Here is a 15,249-nt window from a genome sequence, read left to right on the forward strand (position 1 = left end):
GAAATTTTTCTATTGAAGCCTTCTGAATAAGTAAATGAAATTTTCAGGGTAGCTATCTGATAGATAGAGCAAGTTTTTAAAAGTCAAACGGAAATTTTTTTTTATGTGATTTTATTTTTTTACGGGCCCTTGAAGTGGTGAACATACTGGGTAATTTTATCTTTCTTGCCATTTAATTCTTTTTTTTATTCCATTCAAAGATCTAACGATAGTAAATGTTACCATACTGAATTGGCCTATCTTTCAGCTTAGCACACAAAAAAAATCAAGCATCTTCCGCAATCATTGACGTCAGCATGAGTGAAAATATCATCGTACTCGGCGATAGGTGAAAAATTGAAAAAAACGTCATAACTCCGAAAATACGAAAAATCGCATAACATACATGGGGGTGATTCGGATAGCCCTCTAGGTCCTCTACCTCTCAGCTTCCGTTCATCACTACTTTTTGGTACACCCTGTATATTCAGTAAGTTCTCGTCGTTTCTCAAATTCTAGTGTCGCATCAATAAACAAACAAACACAAGGCCACGTTACTGTTTACACTTTTATTAGACAAACGCTAAATGTTGGAATTTGCGAAAATTTCAGTGATATATGTATTATGCAATTTGGTCCCTGATAAAATCGTTTATTTTGTGCATACCGCGTTCTAATTGCCGCCATACAATGTATGCTGAAACAAACTACCTATACAAAGGACATAAATATTCGAAATGTCTTCTAGTTTTTTATATGTATTACGACTAATGCCATGAATACGAACGTTTGTAAAGATATAAAGATGTTCCAGAGACACGCAAACACTACGTTTACGTTCACCACGTTAGAATAAGAGAACTTTTGAAGCCTTATAGGCTTCTTAATCGATAATAGGCAAAAAATAAAATGAGGTTAGCACAGGTAAAATCGAGTAATGAGCTAAGAAATTCTTTTCAAAAATCAAAGAACATGCAATTAAATACAAAATACACCTATATCCAGCTGAGTTAGCCTTATTCACGACGGTATTTGAAAAATATTTACAAGAATTTGAGTTATCGGTTAACTACACGTCGTGTTTGCACTAAAAAATATTTCAGGCTGGCGCCAGATATCCGCTGCAATCCCTTACAAATTTCGATACTGAAATTCATATTTTTAACATAAATAAACATATTGTATCGCATCCGCCGCATTGTTTTAGATAAATCATCGATTTTTACTAAATTCAGGACGCGGCATGTATACGTACACGTCATAAAATTTAATCAATATCGGTAGGCGAGAATTTTTGTAAAATAATTTCTTACGATTCACGAAGCTTAGAGAATGTTTTGTGCTACGAATAACATTATTTTTGCGTATATTTGATAAAATGTTATGGAAAATCAGCAATTATGGAGTTATCTTATAGCTGTTTTGTTTTTCATTAGCGGTTATTAAATTACACGATTGCGTTTTCAAATGATATTTTATTTTACCGACATTAACATTATCTAGAAATTAATTTATTTCTGCTCAGTAGCCATCTTATAATGATTTACGAATAAGAAAAAAATCTATTTACACAGAATACAAATTAATAATTAATTATTTATGGCGGTTCGTTGTTTGCGTACGAGGCATGAGGCATATATTAAAGTGAAGTTTCCCAAAAAAGGTTCTATAAAGCGTATGGTTACTTCATAAATCATTTTATGTTGGTTACGAAATTCGGCCTTTTCTCGGAGACAGCAAGACCACAACTATAAAATATGGCTGGAAGAGAATATTATTCTGAGCTAATTTCTTTGTTCTTTTGATGTGGTGATAAAATATACGATACGGTTTCGGTTTTTACTCTTGTAACATCATCGTATTAAAAGAATGTTGTTAAATACACATATCTACGTAAACATATTAATTGATTTACTGTTGCATTTATAATATTTCACTAATATTCTTATAGCAATGTTGTATAACATATAATATTATGTTATTTTACTAACATTTCCATACCCTATCTTTCTTTAGTTTATACGTTCTGGTACTTGGGGTATAAAATTAAATAAGAAAAATAATGAGTGACTATCCATACCTTCCAGCAAAAAACGTAATACTTATAGCAAGTTTTTCATAAATTCTAAAAGTAATGAAGTAATGACATATGGCATCTACAATAGACACCATATTGGAGGTCCCCATAGATGGCACATTGAACCCGAAGCCTTGGTTGGAAATAGTCTAACGAATGTTGACATGAGACCACGTAAACAAATTTATTTAGAGCTTATCTCGATTCTAGCGTGAATACACAATGCCGCATTTTTCTTCTCAAAATCAGATGGCCATCCATGTGTGGCGTGGTCTTAAACGTAAATAAGAATGTACGTAGAAGTTTTTCGTCATTGTTCTGAAAGAAAAACACGTTGTTGGACGTTAACTACAGTTATTTATTGCAAGATACTGAAGTACAATAAGTAAACTGAGCTTTCAATCGTTAGAATGATGAAGGATATTAACAAGTAATGACTCAGTCACTAAAAAAAGCTATATTACAAGCTACGTTTAGATATACTATATTTTAGTGTTTTTAAATATGCAAATTGCATATTCCATAGAAAATGAACATTCTGTAACGATTAGGTAGTTCAACAAACTGAAAAAAGAGAAAACGATTCAATTTACAAAATTTACTTTAAATCAGTACTTTTCGAAACTACGACATGGAACGGAACGTGTTAATTTTCATTTATTTATAAAATCAATTAGATTTCTATTTAGTATTATTTAATCGTTAAATTGCATGCACTTGATACACGATACGGCACTAAATCTTCCAAGAGCCGAGCATCTCACCCCCAGCCAAGATCAGTGTCATGTTACTAAATAAACAGCTACATTTGTTCCCACTTTAGGTGGGTTAACCGAAAACTAACAATGTATTTTTGCAAATCTTTATTTTCTTTGTCTCATATTATATCTTATATTTCAAAGTAATATTTATGCAATCGTTCAAACAGTTTACTTGAAAGAAAAGTGATGTCTGCTTAGAAATAGCAAACCTAAAGTAGTTTTTACAATACATGCTGACGGTGGCATAATAATTTCAAGCAGCTTAGAAACATCTATTTTAAAACACTTTTTAATAGTTAAACCACTTCACACCGACAATGAATCTAAATGTATTTATAAACACTACGTAACACGTTGCGCCGTTTAATAGAGAATATTTATTAATAGCGCATGTGTATCAAATGATTTATTTCAATAATTATGTGAATAACATCCGATAGGAATGTTAAGTAACACCGCGTGCGTTTGTTCGTGATTCAGATGATTATATTCGGTCAATGCGCTAACTCGGCGCCAATGTATGGGATCATCGTCTATGCTCTATGATAGGGAATCTATGTGAACCGCCCGCGTTATGGTTCAGTTGAGAGGCAACTGGGATCCTTACATCATACCCATTTGTCACTAGTGGGCTATTTATTTTATGTCGCAACGGCGATAAATCTTTTGTGAATAACTGCGCTTTGAAATATCATAAGTAAACAGACGTTCAACAATTTTTTAACTATAACACGCTTGATTTACAAATCGTAGAGATAACAATTATTCATCTGCGATAATCACGTATACAAATTCTTAAAAGAGTACAATCATCCTCTGGAATGTCGGAACGTTAGTAATTAATTTTGGCAAGTGCTGTACTTTATTATATGTAACGAGAACAGATATGTTAATAAGGTTTCGTTTTTATTCATGTTCTATTATAATCTATGATAAACATTGTAAATGTTATCTTAAACAGGATTCTAATTTAAAAGATGCTGGCATTAATAAACGTTAAATCTTAACGATATAATTTTCATTTAAAGTATTCATATTAAATGCCTTTAAATTTTATTGCTCTGTAAGAATGTGTTGTATTGATTAATACAATATTGATACAAAAACTAGTTAAACTTGAATCGATCGAAAGACGCCTTGATTAATATCACACCAAAAATTGGATATGTCGCCGAAGGTAAATAAAAAAAAAAATGCTCAGAAAAACTTGGTTACGAAGCGAAATACCCTTGTCACATTTTTAGATGTCGGAATTTGTTCGTAAACAGTGTCATCTGTCACAAAAGTCTTGGAATATGTATAATTGGCGCGTTATCTGACGCCATTTGTTATCTTATCAAAAACAATTCTACATTTGGTGCGATTGCATTGCGGAGAAAAACAGAAAATATTCCTAGTTTCCAATAGTAATAAAGTGGTTGCCAATTTCTGTTGCTAGTATTTGGCTCCACTTAGCAAAATTTAAATGTATATTATGGTCACACAAGCTACATAGAGTTACAGTTAAATATTTTGTTTATTTTGAAATTTCCTTTTTCATAACAATTAGCAACCCATATTATCTATAGCTGACATAGAATGGACATGAAAAAAGTGTAGATCTTTCGTCTCAAAATTGAGCCCGCTTATTTTTTAAGTATTGTATATAGTAATTTACGACATATTACATTAAATACACGAAAACAAATACTTACATAGCATATATTTTAAAACTTACGAAATAAATCGGAACACAATAACCATCAATTGAGCCGTTCAAGCTGAGAATTCGTTAGACACCGTATAATTCTATTTGCCTAGTTAACTGATCTATAATTTTATGCAAGCCTAATAGCACAGTACTTATGGATTTGATTGGGAATTTGTCATATCGGGCTTGCAATCTCTTGCTGTAATCTTGTGGTCACAAATTATATATCTACTGTAAATAAAGTGGTACTGGAGCTTATCAGAAGTGAAAAGCTTGATCTTATTTATGGATTAATACTTAATTCGATTTATATCGTTTGTAATGATTGGCAAGTGAATAGATAGGTTTTATTCTGTTGTAGTTTTATGTATTGAACATTCAATGAGAATGGATAAAGTCGGGTTAAGTTTAAATGGTTATTAAATTCAGAGATTTTTAAATATAAGTACCAACATATCTACAAAAATGGCTAGTTTGTATTTAACATAGTTGCATACTAAATCCGCGGTGCTTGGCAATGAAAAATGTTCGTAAACATTTCACTGGAATTCTGCATTTTTCAGGATAGAAGTTGTCTTACTATCAAATTTATTCATGTCCCTTCCGCCATTACCGCACACTAACTTTTGCTTTTATATCAATATTTGTGATAAATTATGATAGTTAAATAAAAAAAGTACCTAGATAATTAAATATTTACTTCCCAAATTTATTTGTTTATGTACTAGTACAATTATAAATAAACATGTAAGATTTACTGATTATTGCAAAATATGCATGAATAATAAAATTTAAACTGAAATAAATACGCTACGCAAAGACAAACAATTTAATGGTCATTGGCGTAAATATATTTTATTTGTTTATTAATAAATTCGGAGCTCTCTCCAAATATGTGCACAATATGTTTTAACAAGAGGGTTCGAAACATTTCAAAAACGGCGGACATAAAGCAAATAAACAAAATGTTTGTTTCGTAAATAAACATCGGCACAAAGAACGTGTTGGGTGGAGTTCATCGTAAAATATTGGACGTCGGCTTTCACATGTCAGTTATTTTCAGTTGCCAATTTTGTGAATACCAAGGAAATTACTGGATTTCGGTGCTGTGAATTTTAAGGACGGTATTTACAGCAGATTCAGATCTGTATCGATGTGTGGAAACGTACACTCATTTGGCATTTATTTAAATGGATATTTTTCCTTAGTACCTTTAAGAATCTTTGATAAAATGCTAGAATAAAATTATATGCAGAAACTAATATTTTGTTTAAACACACATCAGATTAAAATATTCTTTGCCCAGACTGGAATATTCTTAGGTATAATAGAATAACAAAAGACAAAATGAAATTTAATTTGCATTTTTATAATATGTATAAGCATTATACAATACTGTATCCTATCAACCTTAAAAATATGAAAATGTTCAAATTTCAAGTAGTAGTTAGGTTGATAGTAATTAATGTTTGTAACAGTAGCCAGGAAATATAAGTAATGATTGATAGTGTTTGCACATTTAGTATGGATTACCTTTATCTAAAAGGCCCTTTAATTTATGAAGGTTTTGACGTTGCTTAGATTAAACGATCATGCCTAAACTCTCTTATATAATGTGTACATGACATAATACATGTTTGTTGTTAATTGTTATCTTTGCGTTTAGGTACCATAATGTTAATTATTTAAATGTGCATTTTTATATTATAACGATTTGCATCACTTTGCTAGTAAATACTGAAGTAAAGTCTATTTATCTTAGCGTTAATTATTGAAAGTAATTATTAAAAAAAATACAGATGAAAAGTATAGGTTTAATTCCAATAAAGGTAAGTACACGAAGTATGATGGCATATTTTGTAGCAAAGCGAGCGGGTTCAGTAGACTGTCAGTACCTACTGAATATAATATGACACAAGTTATCGAAATTATCTAATATAGATTGGAATGTATGGAATTTTGTTATTACGCATGTCAAAATTTTGCAAGTAGGTACTAAAATTAAATACGGTAATTGCTATTTCAATAATAATAATACGAAGTTCTCTAAATACTCTTTTGGGTATAATGGCCAGAATTGTTTGAGGCAGTTGAGTTGTTGTTTTTATAAATTAAAGTTTACGGAAAAGTACAAAGCTCTTGAAATTTTCATAAAAACTTTTTAATTAATCCATATGTAAATTGGGGAAAGAAGAGAAACCTATTAGGTATCGTTCTGTTTAAAAAATAAAGTGACACACATAGGTGAAGATATTTTATTTATTTTCATCAATTCAACGCTAGGTAGGTATAAAATCTGCAATGTTACGTGCACAATGTATTGATACTTGCATCTTTTATTCAGACTTTCATTATTATGTGCAGCGGAGAGAAGGAAAAATTCTCGAAACACCGCCTCGAATAGCGGTGAATATTTGCCAATGTATTACCTACTAGAAATAGAACATAATATAGGTAGTAGGTATGTAGAGAAAATCATATAGGTAACCAGTAAAGTAAACATTACAAAATGACACTATGAATATTTTATTCTAAATTTAATTATTATATGTAATTGTTTAACTGTCTCTTTCATTTTTATGGGGTAGAGCATAAAAAAGAGCAATTCTAATAATATGGTTTTGGCACCATGAGAATTTTGCTATCGCAAATGATCTTCAATTTATAACAATGCCGCAAGGAGTACAGAAACATTTGCTTCTGTGCAAGATATAACGTTCTAGTCAAACAATTTTAGTTTAAAAATTATTTAATCAAACGATAATAATAATTCATGGTCTGACAAAATTCTTCTTGCCCGACTATGGAGCTATTCAAGTTCTCTCATCTCTGCCTAGGCTCGTTATATCCATTTATCGGGTTTAAAGTATAAAAAGTGCTATTATACAAAGATTATTGGATCCATGTTAACGTTTTATATCGATATAACAGGACCATTACGTAGTCTATCATCATTTTAACGAGCTATTGATCTTTTTTATGGAAGTACCTACTTTTGCTTTTAATATTGAGTGAATTTTATAGCACTGGCTAGTAATTGTGAGGTGTTATTTAGTGGTTTTAAGGAGACAAAAGTATAACAATCTAGGTATATTAAACTTCAGTAATGTGCAAGTAATATTTTCAAATAAAATATATTTTCATTTCATAAACAGAAAATGCGGCAAAATGAATTTGAATGTCAAATAATTTTATTATTTAGGAAAGTATGATATTTGTTATGATAAATAGAGCAACGAAATAAAAATAAATAAGCACGGAAAGGTACTCAAAATGTTTATGAAAATACAGCTTAATTTAACATAAATATTTAAGAGATAACTTTTATTTAGCAAAACCTTAAGTGCTCTGAATCTACATTTAACAAACTTTTTTTGAAACTGGATGTAAAAATAAACATTGAGTCTCATTAAAGAATGAATTTAACGTCTGAAGGAAAGTTTTATATTAATTTAATGAACTGCGAGATCAAGTGAGCGTCAAGACGGTAATTCACCAATTAGTCTGATGGAACACTCACGATTTGCGTTCGTGCACACATAAACACGGGGTTCGAACAAAACTAATTTACGCGACTTGATTGCTGTTTTGATACCGTTTTATTCTAGTACATTGTTTAATTAATGCTTCGTAGCTTGTGCGAATTAGCGACTGTTAACTAAACGTTACAATTAAATAATGGTAGACAAAGAGTTGGTATTTGGCACTCGCCAAATATGTTACTTAGGTATCATCACCACATAAATCTTAATTGGTTAATTTACTATCATGCATACGTCACCACAAGATATTTTGATTTGTTTTTCTTAACAATATATTGTCATATCTGTGTTCATGCGGTAGCTATTGAATCAATATAATCTATAAAAGCATATAAACTACACAGACATTAGAAGACTATGTTAACTGTATGAAAATATTAGAAGTTTAATATGCATTATTAGTATTTTTAGAATAAGTAGCATAACATGTATGATAATATTAGTGTCATAACATCTAAACTATCCCCAAATAGCTTTTTCTACGGTAAGTGCAGACATAATCTTAAATGAAAGCTATTATTTCTGCAGCAGTATTTATTAATGCAGTATGATAAGCTTAAGACGTTGTACCGTTGTCCATCTGTGAATTAACGGTGCAGATTTAAGTAGAAACAGCAATGAGTAGCATTCTAAGCGAGACGCTTGTAGGATCGTCACGTTTGTTTGTTTGTTTGTTAATATAGAGAAATATGGGTTAAGAATGATGGAGATTTTATGTGAAATGCGGTGGAGTAAAAGTAGGAGCTTTATTGCTATGTCGTAAAATTAATGCTTGATTGTTTATTGAACTTAATTTTCTTTCGTTTTTGGTACAAATATGTTTCGGAAATTCGCAATTTGTTTCTGTTAATAAATATAAATTAATAGAACCTTTCATAACGTAACTAAATATATGCCATATTTACTTTAAAAATATATGTTTTTAGGTTAAAAAACCATTCAGATAACGTTTATATATTAAATGAATGTATATTGTTTCACTTTAAAATATATTATGCTACTTTGGTTATAAATCAATATTCTTATTGACACGTTTGATGAATTGATTCGTGTCGGTTGCACATATTATCAGTTTCTAAACAAATCCTACCTATATACAGATATTAATTTAACATTATAATAATAACGTTAAACTGCAATTTTAAGGACCGAATTTTCTCTACAGTTTATTTTAAAGCTCTCTCTTTTAAATAAGAAAAAAATCTATGAATAATCTAATCTCTAAGCTGAAATTACATTAGATTAGTTTTTATTTCAAGAATAATTATGTTATTTATTACTAGCTTCCGCCCGCAGCTTCGCCCGCGTGGTGTTTTGATAAAAAGTAGCCTATGTTCTTTCTCAGGGTCTAAAGATTGTCTGTGCCAAATTTCATCAAAATCGGTTGAGAGGTTTAAGCGGGAACGCGTCACAGACAGACAGACAGAGTTACTTTCGCATTTTTAATATTATTAGTAGGGATGTGCACACATTAAAATGGAAGATTATATCATGGATTTTTAGACGTCTGTATTAAATCTCACATCCCGCACGATGTTTTCTCTCCAAGTAATATATTATACTCTGGGTTCCACTTCCATTAGACGCAGCCAAGTGGTGTTCAATCGGAATGCCGACTTGTCATTACAGAGCAATTAATTTGTCGTCCCGATACCAAAGATGTCATTATGCGATCTACAATTCCATATAAATTCATTAGTATTACTGCTTATTCGACTTCCTTTTACATCATAGTGTGATTAGCCGATGGGCTGCTTTCTTTAGTCATGTTTATTATATGATTTATGTTAATAGTAGGGAAGTTGGTATAAGAGGTTTTATGGTATAACGATTAATTGCTAGATCTAAAATAAGTATTGTAATTTTGTTGTTTCTAACATTTTTATTATTACACGTGTGTAGTGAGTTTTCATTTTTTTTCATAGATAAGAACGATTCTAAAAATATACTTTTTGTAAACAAAGTTAAATTTAGTTTTCACGCATGCATTTAAAATGATACTCATAATTAATAATCTAAAACAAGTTCGCAAATAAATCGTAAACTCTAACAAAATAGCAATCGATGACCATTGTTAGTATCGTAAAATGAAATTACTTCATAATAAAGCAGTGGCCATAAACATTGCTTATTTGTTATACTTAGAGAACAGTTTGTTGTCATTACTTAAATTTATAGGCAATAAGTTTTAATGTCCATAGGTAGTAATTTACACTCGCGCACACAGTAATTAAAGATCGGAAGCAAATTGTGAATAACACCATAAATTATATTAACACGTATTTATCAAGATACGAATGTTATTAAATATATTTCGTTAGCGATTCGAAGCCCTAGGGCTATAACGGGTCCCTGTATTGGTATCGTTTGACAGTTATCGTTGAAAATTGCTAGCAATTGGCGTCGAAATACCGTGACCAGTTTAAGTTGAACTGCGGCTCGGGAAAATGCATTTTGATTTCCGAGAACGGGTTCGAATGTATGGGTCTTTATTTTTGGCTTTTCTGAAAATTGGCGACTTGCAACGTATTTACGCAATTCTGTAAATCTGTCTGGAAACTTTATCTACAATGTTTATTATAATGATATAATAATAACTACTTATTTAATTTTAATGTAGGTATCTACTTTGAAATTACACATGTTACATATCTAAGTCATGGCTCATGTGGTCACTGTGAGACATTTTCTTTGTGCTCAGTATTTTTAATATGTAATTTGAAAACTGTTAGCATAATTTTTAATTTTTCTTCTTTTACAAATGTGTTTACTATCAAAGAAACCTTTAAAATCATATAATTTTAATAGAAGCCGGTTTGATAAAATACTACAAAAGTGAACAGAAGCTATTTAAGAAGCCTCAGTTTTAAAATAAAAATATCTACAATATTAAGGGCTCAATGAAAATAAATAACATAAAACAAATCTTTCCTCATCAGAATCTCTTTAGGATAAATAGATATTTATTCATGGTAGTTATATTGGCAAGGTAGAATGTAAATAAATTCCTCATTTATTAGATAAATCCATACACAGCAACATAGGGAAATTTTAAAGAAATTGAAGATAGCATTAACAATCCTCTAGTCGAGGACAAGTGATGGATCAGCACCGTAGGCTATAATTGTATGGCCATTAACTCTGATATTGTAAATTGTAAAGCAGTATTATTTATAGTGAATATTTTTTATATATTTTAAATTCAATAAGGGTAAGTGACATTGGGGAAATAGAGTATGATTTTTATAAAAATTACCTAATTATGCCTATTAATTTAACTTGTCTATTAATAACAAAATGTGATCGTAAATGACTCTTTTTTATTATGGTTTGGTTTGGATTTAATGTAACCTTAGTAAATGCACGTAGGTACCACATGTGAATTGTGAATTAAAAAAAAATATATTATAAAAATGTTGTGTGGTTTTATGAAACCACGGTAAAAGTGAAACTGTTCGAACGGTTCCGAACACTGCTTTGTGTAGCGCATGTCTCGTGACGGTCGGCTGCCGAGTAGGTATACCTACTCGGCAGCCGCGATACACGCGACATGCGCTACACAGACCAAAAAGTTTGAGACGATGTAATAAAAGTTTCACTTTAATTATTTGGAGTTACATTTCAGTTGTTTAGATTTCAGATTGAAAGGTAGCGAGTAGTTTCAACTTCATTGTCAGATTGATGGCACAAAAAAAATTCTTCTTCAAATATTTCGTATTTCGCGTATTTTATGGCCACGCGATGTAAACAGTTTTAAGTTAACGCGCGTGCCCCCAGCCATGCATTATCGGATACGGGTTATGGACACTTACTTTGTCTACTTATATTTTCATTATTTATTAATATTATTTTATTTTTATATGATATTATGATAAGTCTAAGTATGATTTATTTTTATGAAATAGCACTTTTACTGAATCACTTTCATTTTAATGAGGGTAGAAAAAAGCGATATATTTCCCAATATCACCCTAGAAGTTGTTTATGTACCCTTCAAAACCAAGCCTGCAGCAAATAGTCGCATAATTCGTTATCTAGACATTTCATTGTATAAAATAATGATTGCGGTTTTTTGCAAACATGCTTTCAATTGCAACTTTTAAAACGATTAAAGTTTTTATCCCATATATTTATGGAAATGATTTCATAATTAATTATATCTTGAAAAATTATGCATTAACTGCAGTAAATGGTAGGCGCCTCGAAAGCCGACGTGGTCTTACTACAAGCTTGGAGTAGAACAAATTACGGTGTTTTAATAGACATTTTCCTGTTTGAAAGTGGATCTATTAGCAGTGGATTATTTGTGAGAATATACGTACTTTATTAAGCTTTAAATTGTGAAGAATTTGCGGGTTTTTGCAAATTGACTTATATATGGGATTTTTGTTATAGAATGAGATGGTTTTGTATTAATGTGACGTTTTTGTTACTTATACTTAATGAGATAATTTAATTCTTAATATTTCTCCCAATATTACCTTTTGATTGATTTGATTTCTAGAAATTTTACACAAATTCATTAGACTCAATTTTATGAACGTATTTATTATTTAAATATATTTCCTCCCCATCACAATCTAGGTTTATTTAATTAAATAAGAATCCATATTATTCTATGTAGCTATAAAGTAAAATAGGCATCTTAAACTTTTAAAATAGTTTTGGTAGCTTTACCGGGTAAAGCCGGTCAGATTAACTGCATATTAAGACATTATTAACACAAGTATTTAAGCATAAACCCAGATGTATAATTAGACTCTATTGATATACTATTAAATTCAAACTTGTATGTACACATACAAATCGGTTAATTAAAGATCGATAGTTTAAAAAAATGTCAGCCATAATAGAATCTAAAGAATATATTTTTTATCCTATCCACGTAACATTTATATTTAAAACCTACAAATTGAATCTTCAACCGACAAACTTGGTGCTCAAATTTTGAATATCACAAACATCAATATAAGGTAGTGTAGTACCAGCTACTGAACACTAGATGTCGCTGTCACAATTCATTTTCTGGGATATTCGATACATAACTAGCTAAATACGCAGTATTTTTTAATTAAACAAATTTAGCTTGAGATTATATCATTTATTATATTCATTTTTTTAATATTAAAACATGACAATATTTACGTAACTACATAAATATTTTCCTTTTCGTAAAAGTTACAACCTAGGCACATATTCTGTAAACAATGCTACGATCTCTGACCTCTCTTAAACGTTTATTATTTAAAAAATAGTTTTTCCTACAAAAACTTACCTTACACGACCCCTGCACACATATAGCTCTGAAGCCCGGCTTGGTGCACGGTGTCCCGTCAGCCACCAACGCGAGCGACGCGTAAAACTGCTGCCCGCGCGGTCGACAGTTCAGTGTGCATGGTGCGTTACCTGACAATTATGAATTAATATTATCTAATATTAGCACACTATACTATATTATTAGTTTACATAATTTATCCAGTAGGTATGTAAGGTTCTTTAGGAATGTTTTTCTCGAATTGTTGTTCTTTTAAATTTAGAGGATTTCGAAATTCGATTTATTCATTAGTATAATATTATTTATCCGGACGTTTCAAAACTAGAGCAAGCTTGGTTACGGGTAGATTTAAATGTTATGTCTTCGCGATAGTTAAAAATTGTTATTTGTGAACTAGCGTCATCTATTTCTCTGAAGTTGGTATGTTGAATATTTTAGAGGTTGGCAGTATTGCTAGAGATAATTTAATCGTGTTCGTTCGTGTTTATTTAATCAAAATATATAAAAGTTCACTGAGATTTCGCTAAACTTAATTTAAACAACAATTTTTGTAATCATTTCATTTTTTTTGCAAAGCTACATTAATTCTTAGTTATACAGTAAAAATAATCTATTTACCATCAACGTATGGCACCCAGGTGTAGAATCTTCCACGGAAAGGCCTGCGGTCGTACACCGAACATTGCTCAGCCCGGGAGTCGCGTACCGGCCCGGGACACGGCTGTGGAAAATAAAGCATACTACTAGAATAATATTTTGACAGTTTTATTATAAGAATTATTGGGATATTTTGCTTCCATATGATAGCGTTCGGCTTGTTTATACGCAGAAGAATTAATACATCGTAAATATTAATAAAGTATCACTTCATACTCTAATACGAAATAATAAAAACCTTACCTTTTAATATAGTAAAAATTAATCGCCAAATGTAAGCTAAGCGTAAAACTCGACAACGGCTCGATCAAATCGGCTATTTTTTTAACTTTTTTGTTAAGGCACAAGGAAGGTTGTTAAACTCAAACTCAAAATTTTATTTATTCAATTAGAAGCACTTTTTAATTGTCATAACATAGTTTTACCATTTACCTTATGGGGAGAAAACACGAAAAAGGAGCAAAAGGGCAGAATAACGTGTGCAGCTAGTTTTAAATAATATACCTATTACTTACCGCTGTATTACATTCATGATAGCGCCTCGCCAAGCCGGGACAATCTGGAACATTGACCGCATCCCGGGATCTTCGCAGTCTGTCTGTGCTCCGTGCCAGCTTCCTCCTTTTTCTGCTGCGACGCCATCTGAAAGGAAATGTTTGGGTATAATACATGGTTAAATAAAATAATTAATTCGAAATACTCTAAAGTAATTTTATGACTTCAAAGTGAATTTATCAGTAAAGTCACCAATTTCTTGAGTAGGTACTAAGAAAATAGGAGAAAATTTACTTGTGGGACGATTAAAATATTATAGAGAGACATTTTTTGACACGCTGTGTTCATGACTGCACTTCGAAAATGTGCAATGAGTTAATAATTAAATTAGTATATAGTGTTTAATTTTTGTTTTTATAAAATCATTAGTTTAATTTAAAATAAGAATTTCGTTTTAAATATTTCGTGCCTATATATTTTCAAAATGTTTATTGAAAGGTACTATACCCGCCAGCATAATAAGAAAATAATATAAAATTTCGAACTGCATGTATGAAAAATCCTGTATCGTAGAAAAGAATTTACTTTCACTACGGCTACCTCTACAAAAAGTTGATATCGATTACACAACCTCCAATCAATTGCAACTGAAATCAATTGTATTGAAATTAAAACAAAAGCAACCTACACTATCATCAGATACTTTGATGGGTAATAATGCGCCTCTGATGCAATATAATATTAATTACAGATACAATAGTATTGTGGCGCCC

The 15,249-nt window shown here is 30.8% G+C and overlaps 1 protein-coding gene across 3 annotated transcripts in view; it reads right to left on the reverse strand.

Annotated features, from left to right (window-relative positions):
* The window catches only part of LOC149481656 (ADAMTS-like protein 4), a 116,600-nt gene that overhangs the window by 32,875 nt on the left and 68,476 nt on the right, over window positions 1–15,249 (reverse strand). For all 3 annotated transcript variants that reach the window (XR_016316802.1, XM_089704808.1, XM_089704809.1), the window contains exons 5-7: window positions 14,497–14,623; window positions 13,943–14,045; window positions 13,325–13,455 (exon numbers count right to left, since the gene is read on the reverse strand). Coding sequence is in view for 2 of the 3 variants with exons in the window: in XM_089704808.1 (XP_089560934.1) it covers window positions 13,325–13,455; window positions 13,943–14,045; window positions 14,497–14,623 (361 nt within the window). In the remaining variant the exon portion in view is untranslated. The remainder of the gene's footprint in view (window positions 1–13,324; window positions 13,456–13,942; window positions 14,046–14,496; window positions 14,624–15,249) is intronic.

Source organism: Colias philodice, chromosome 16 (genome assembly GCF_061535455.1).
Source record: "Colias philodice isolate Cphi_HAF_F1 chromosome 16, ilColPhil1 Martin Lab GWU primary, whole genome shotgun sequence".
Taxonomy (NCBI): Eukaryota; Metazoa; Arthropoda; class Insecta; order Lepidoptera; family Pieridae; genus Colias; species Colias philodice.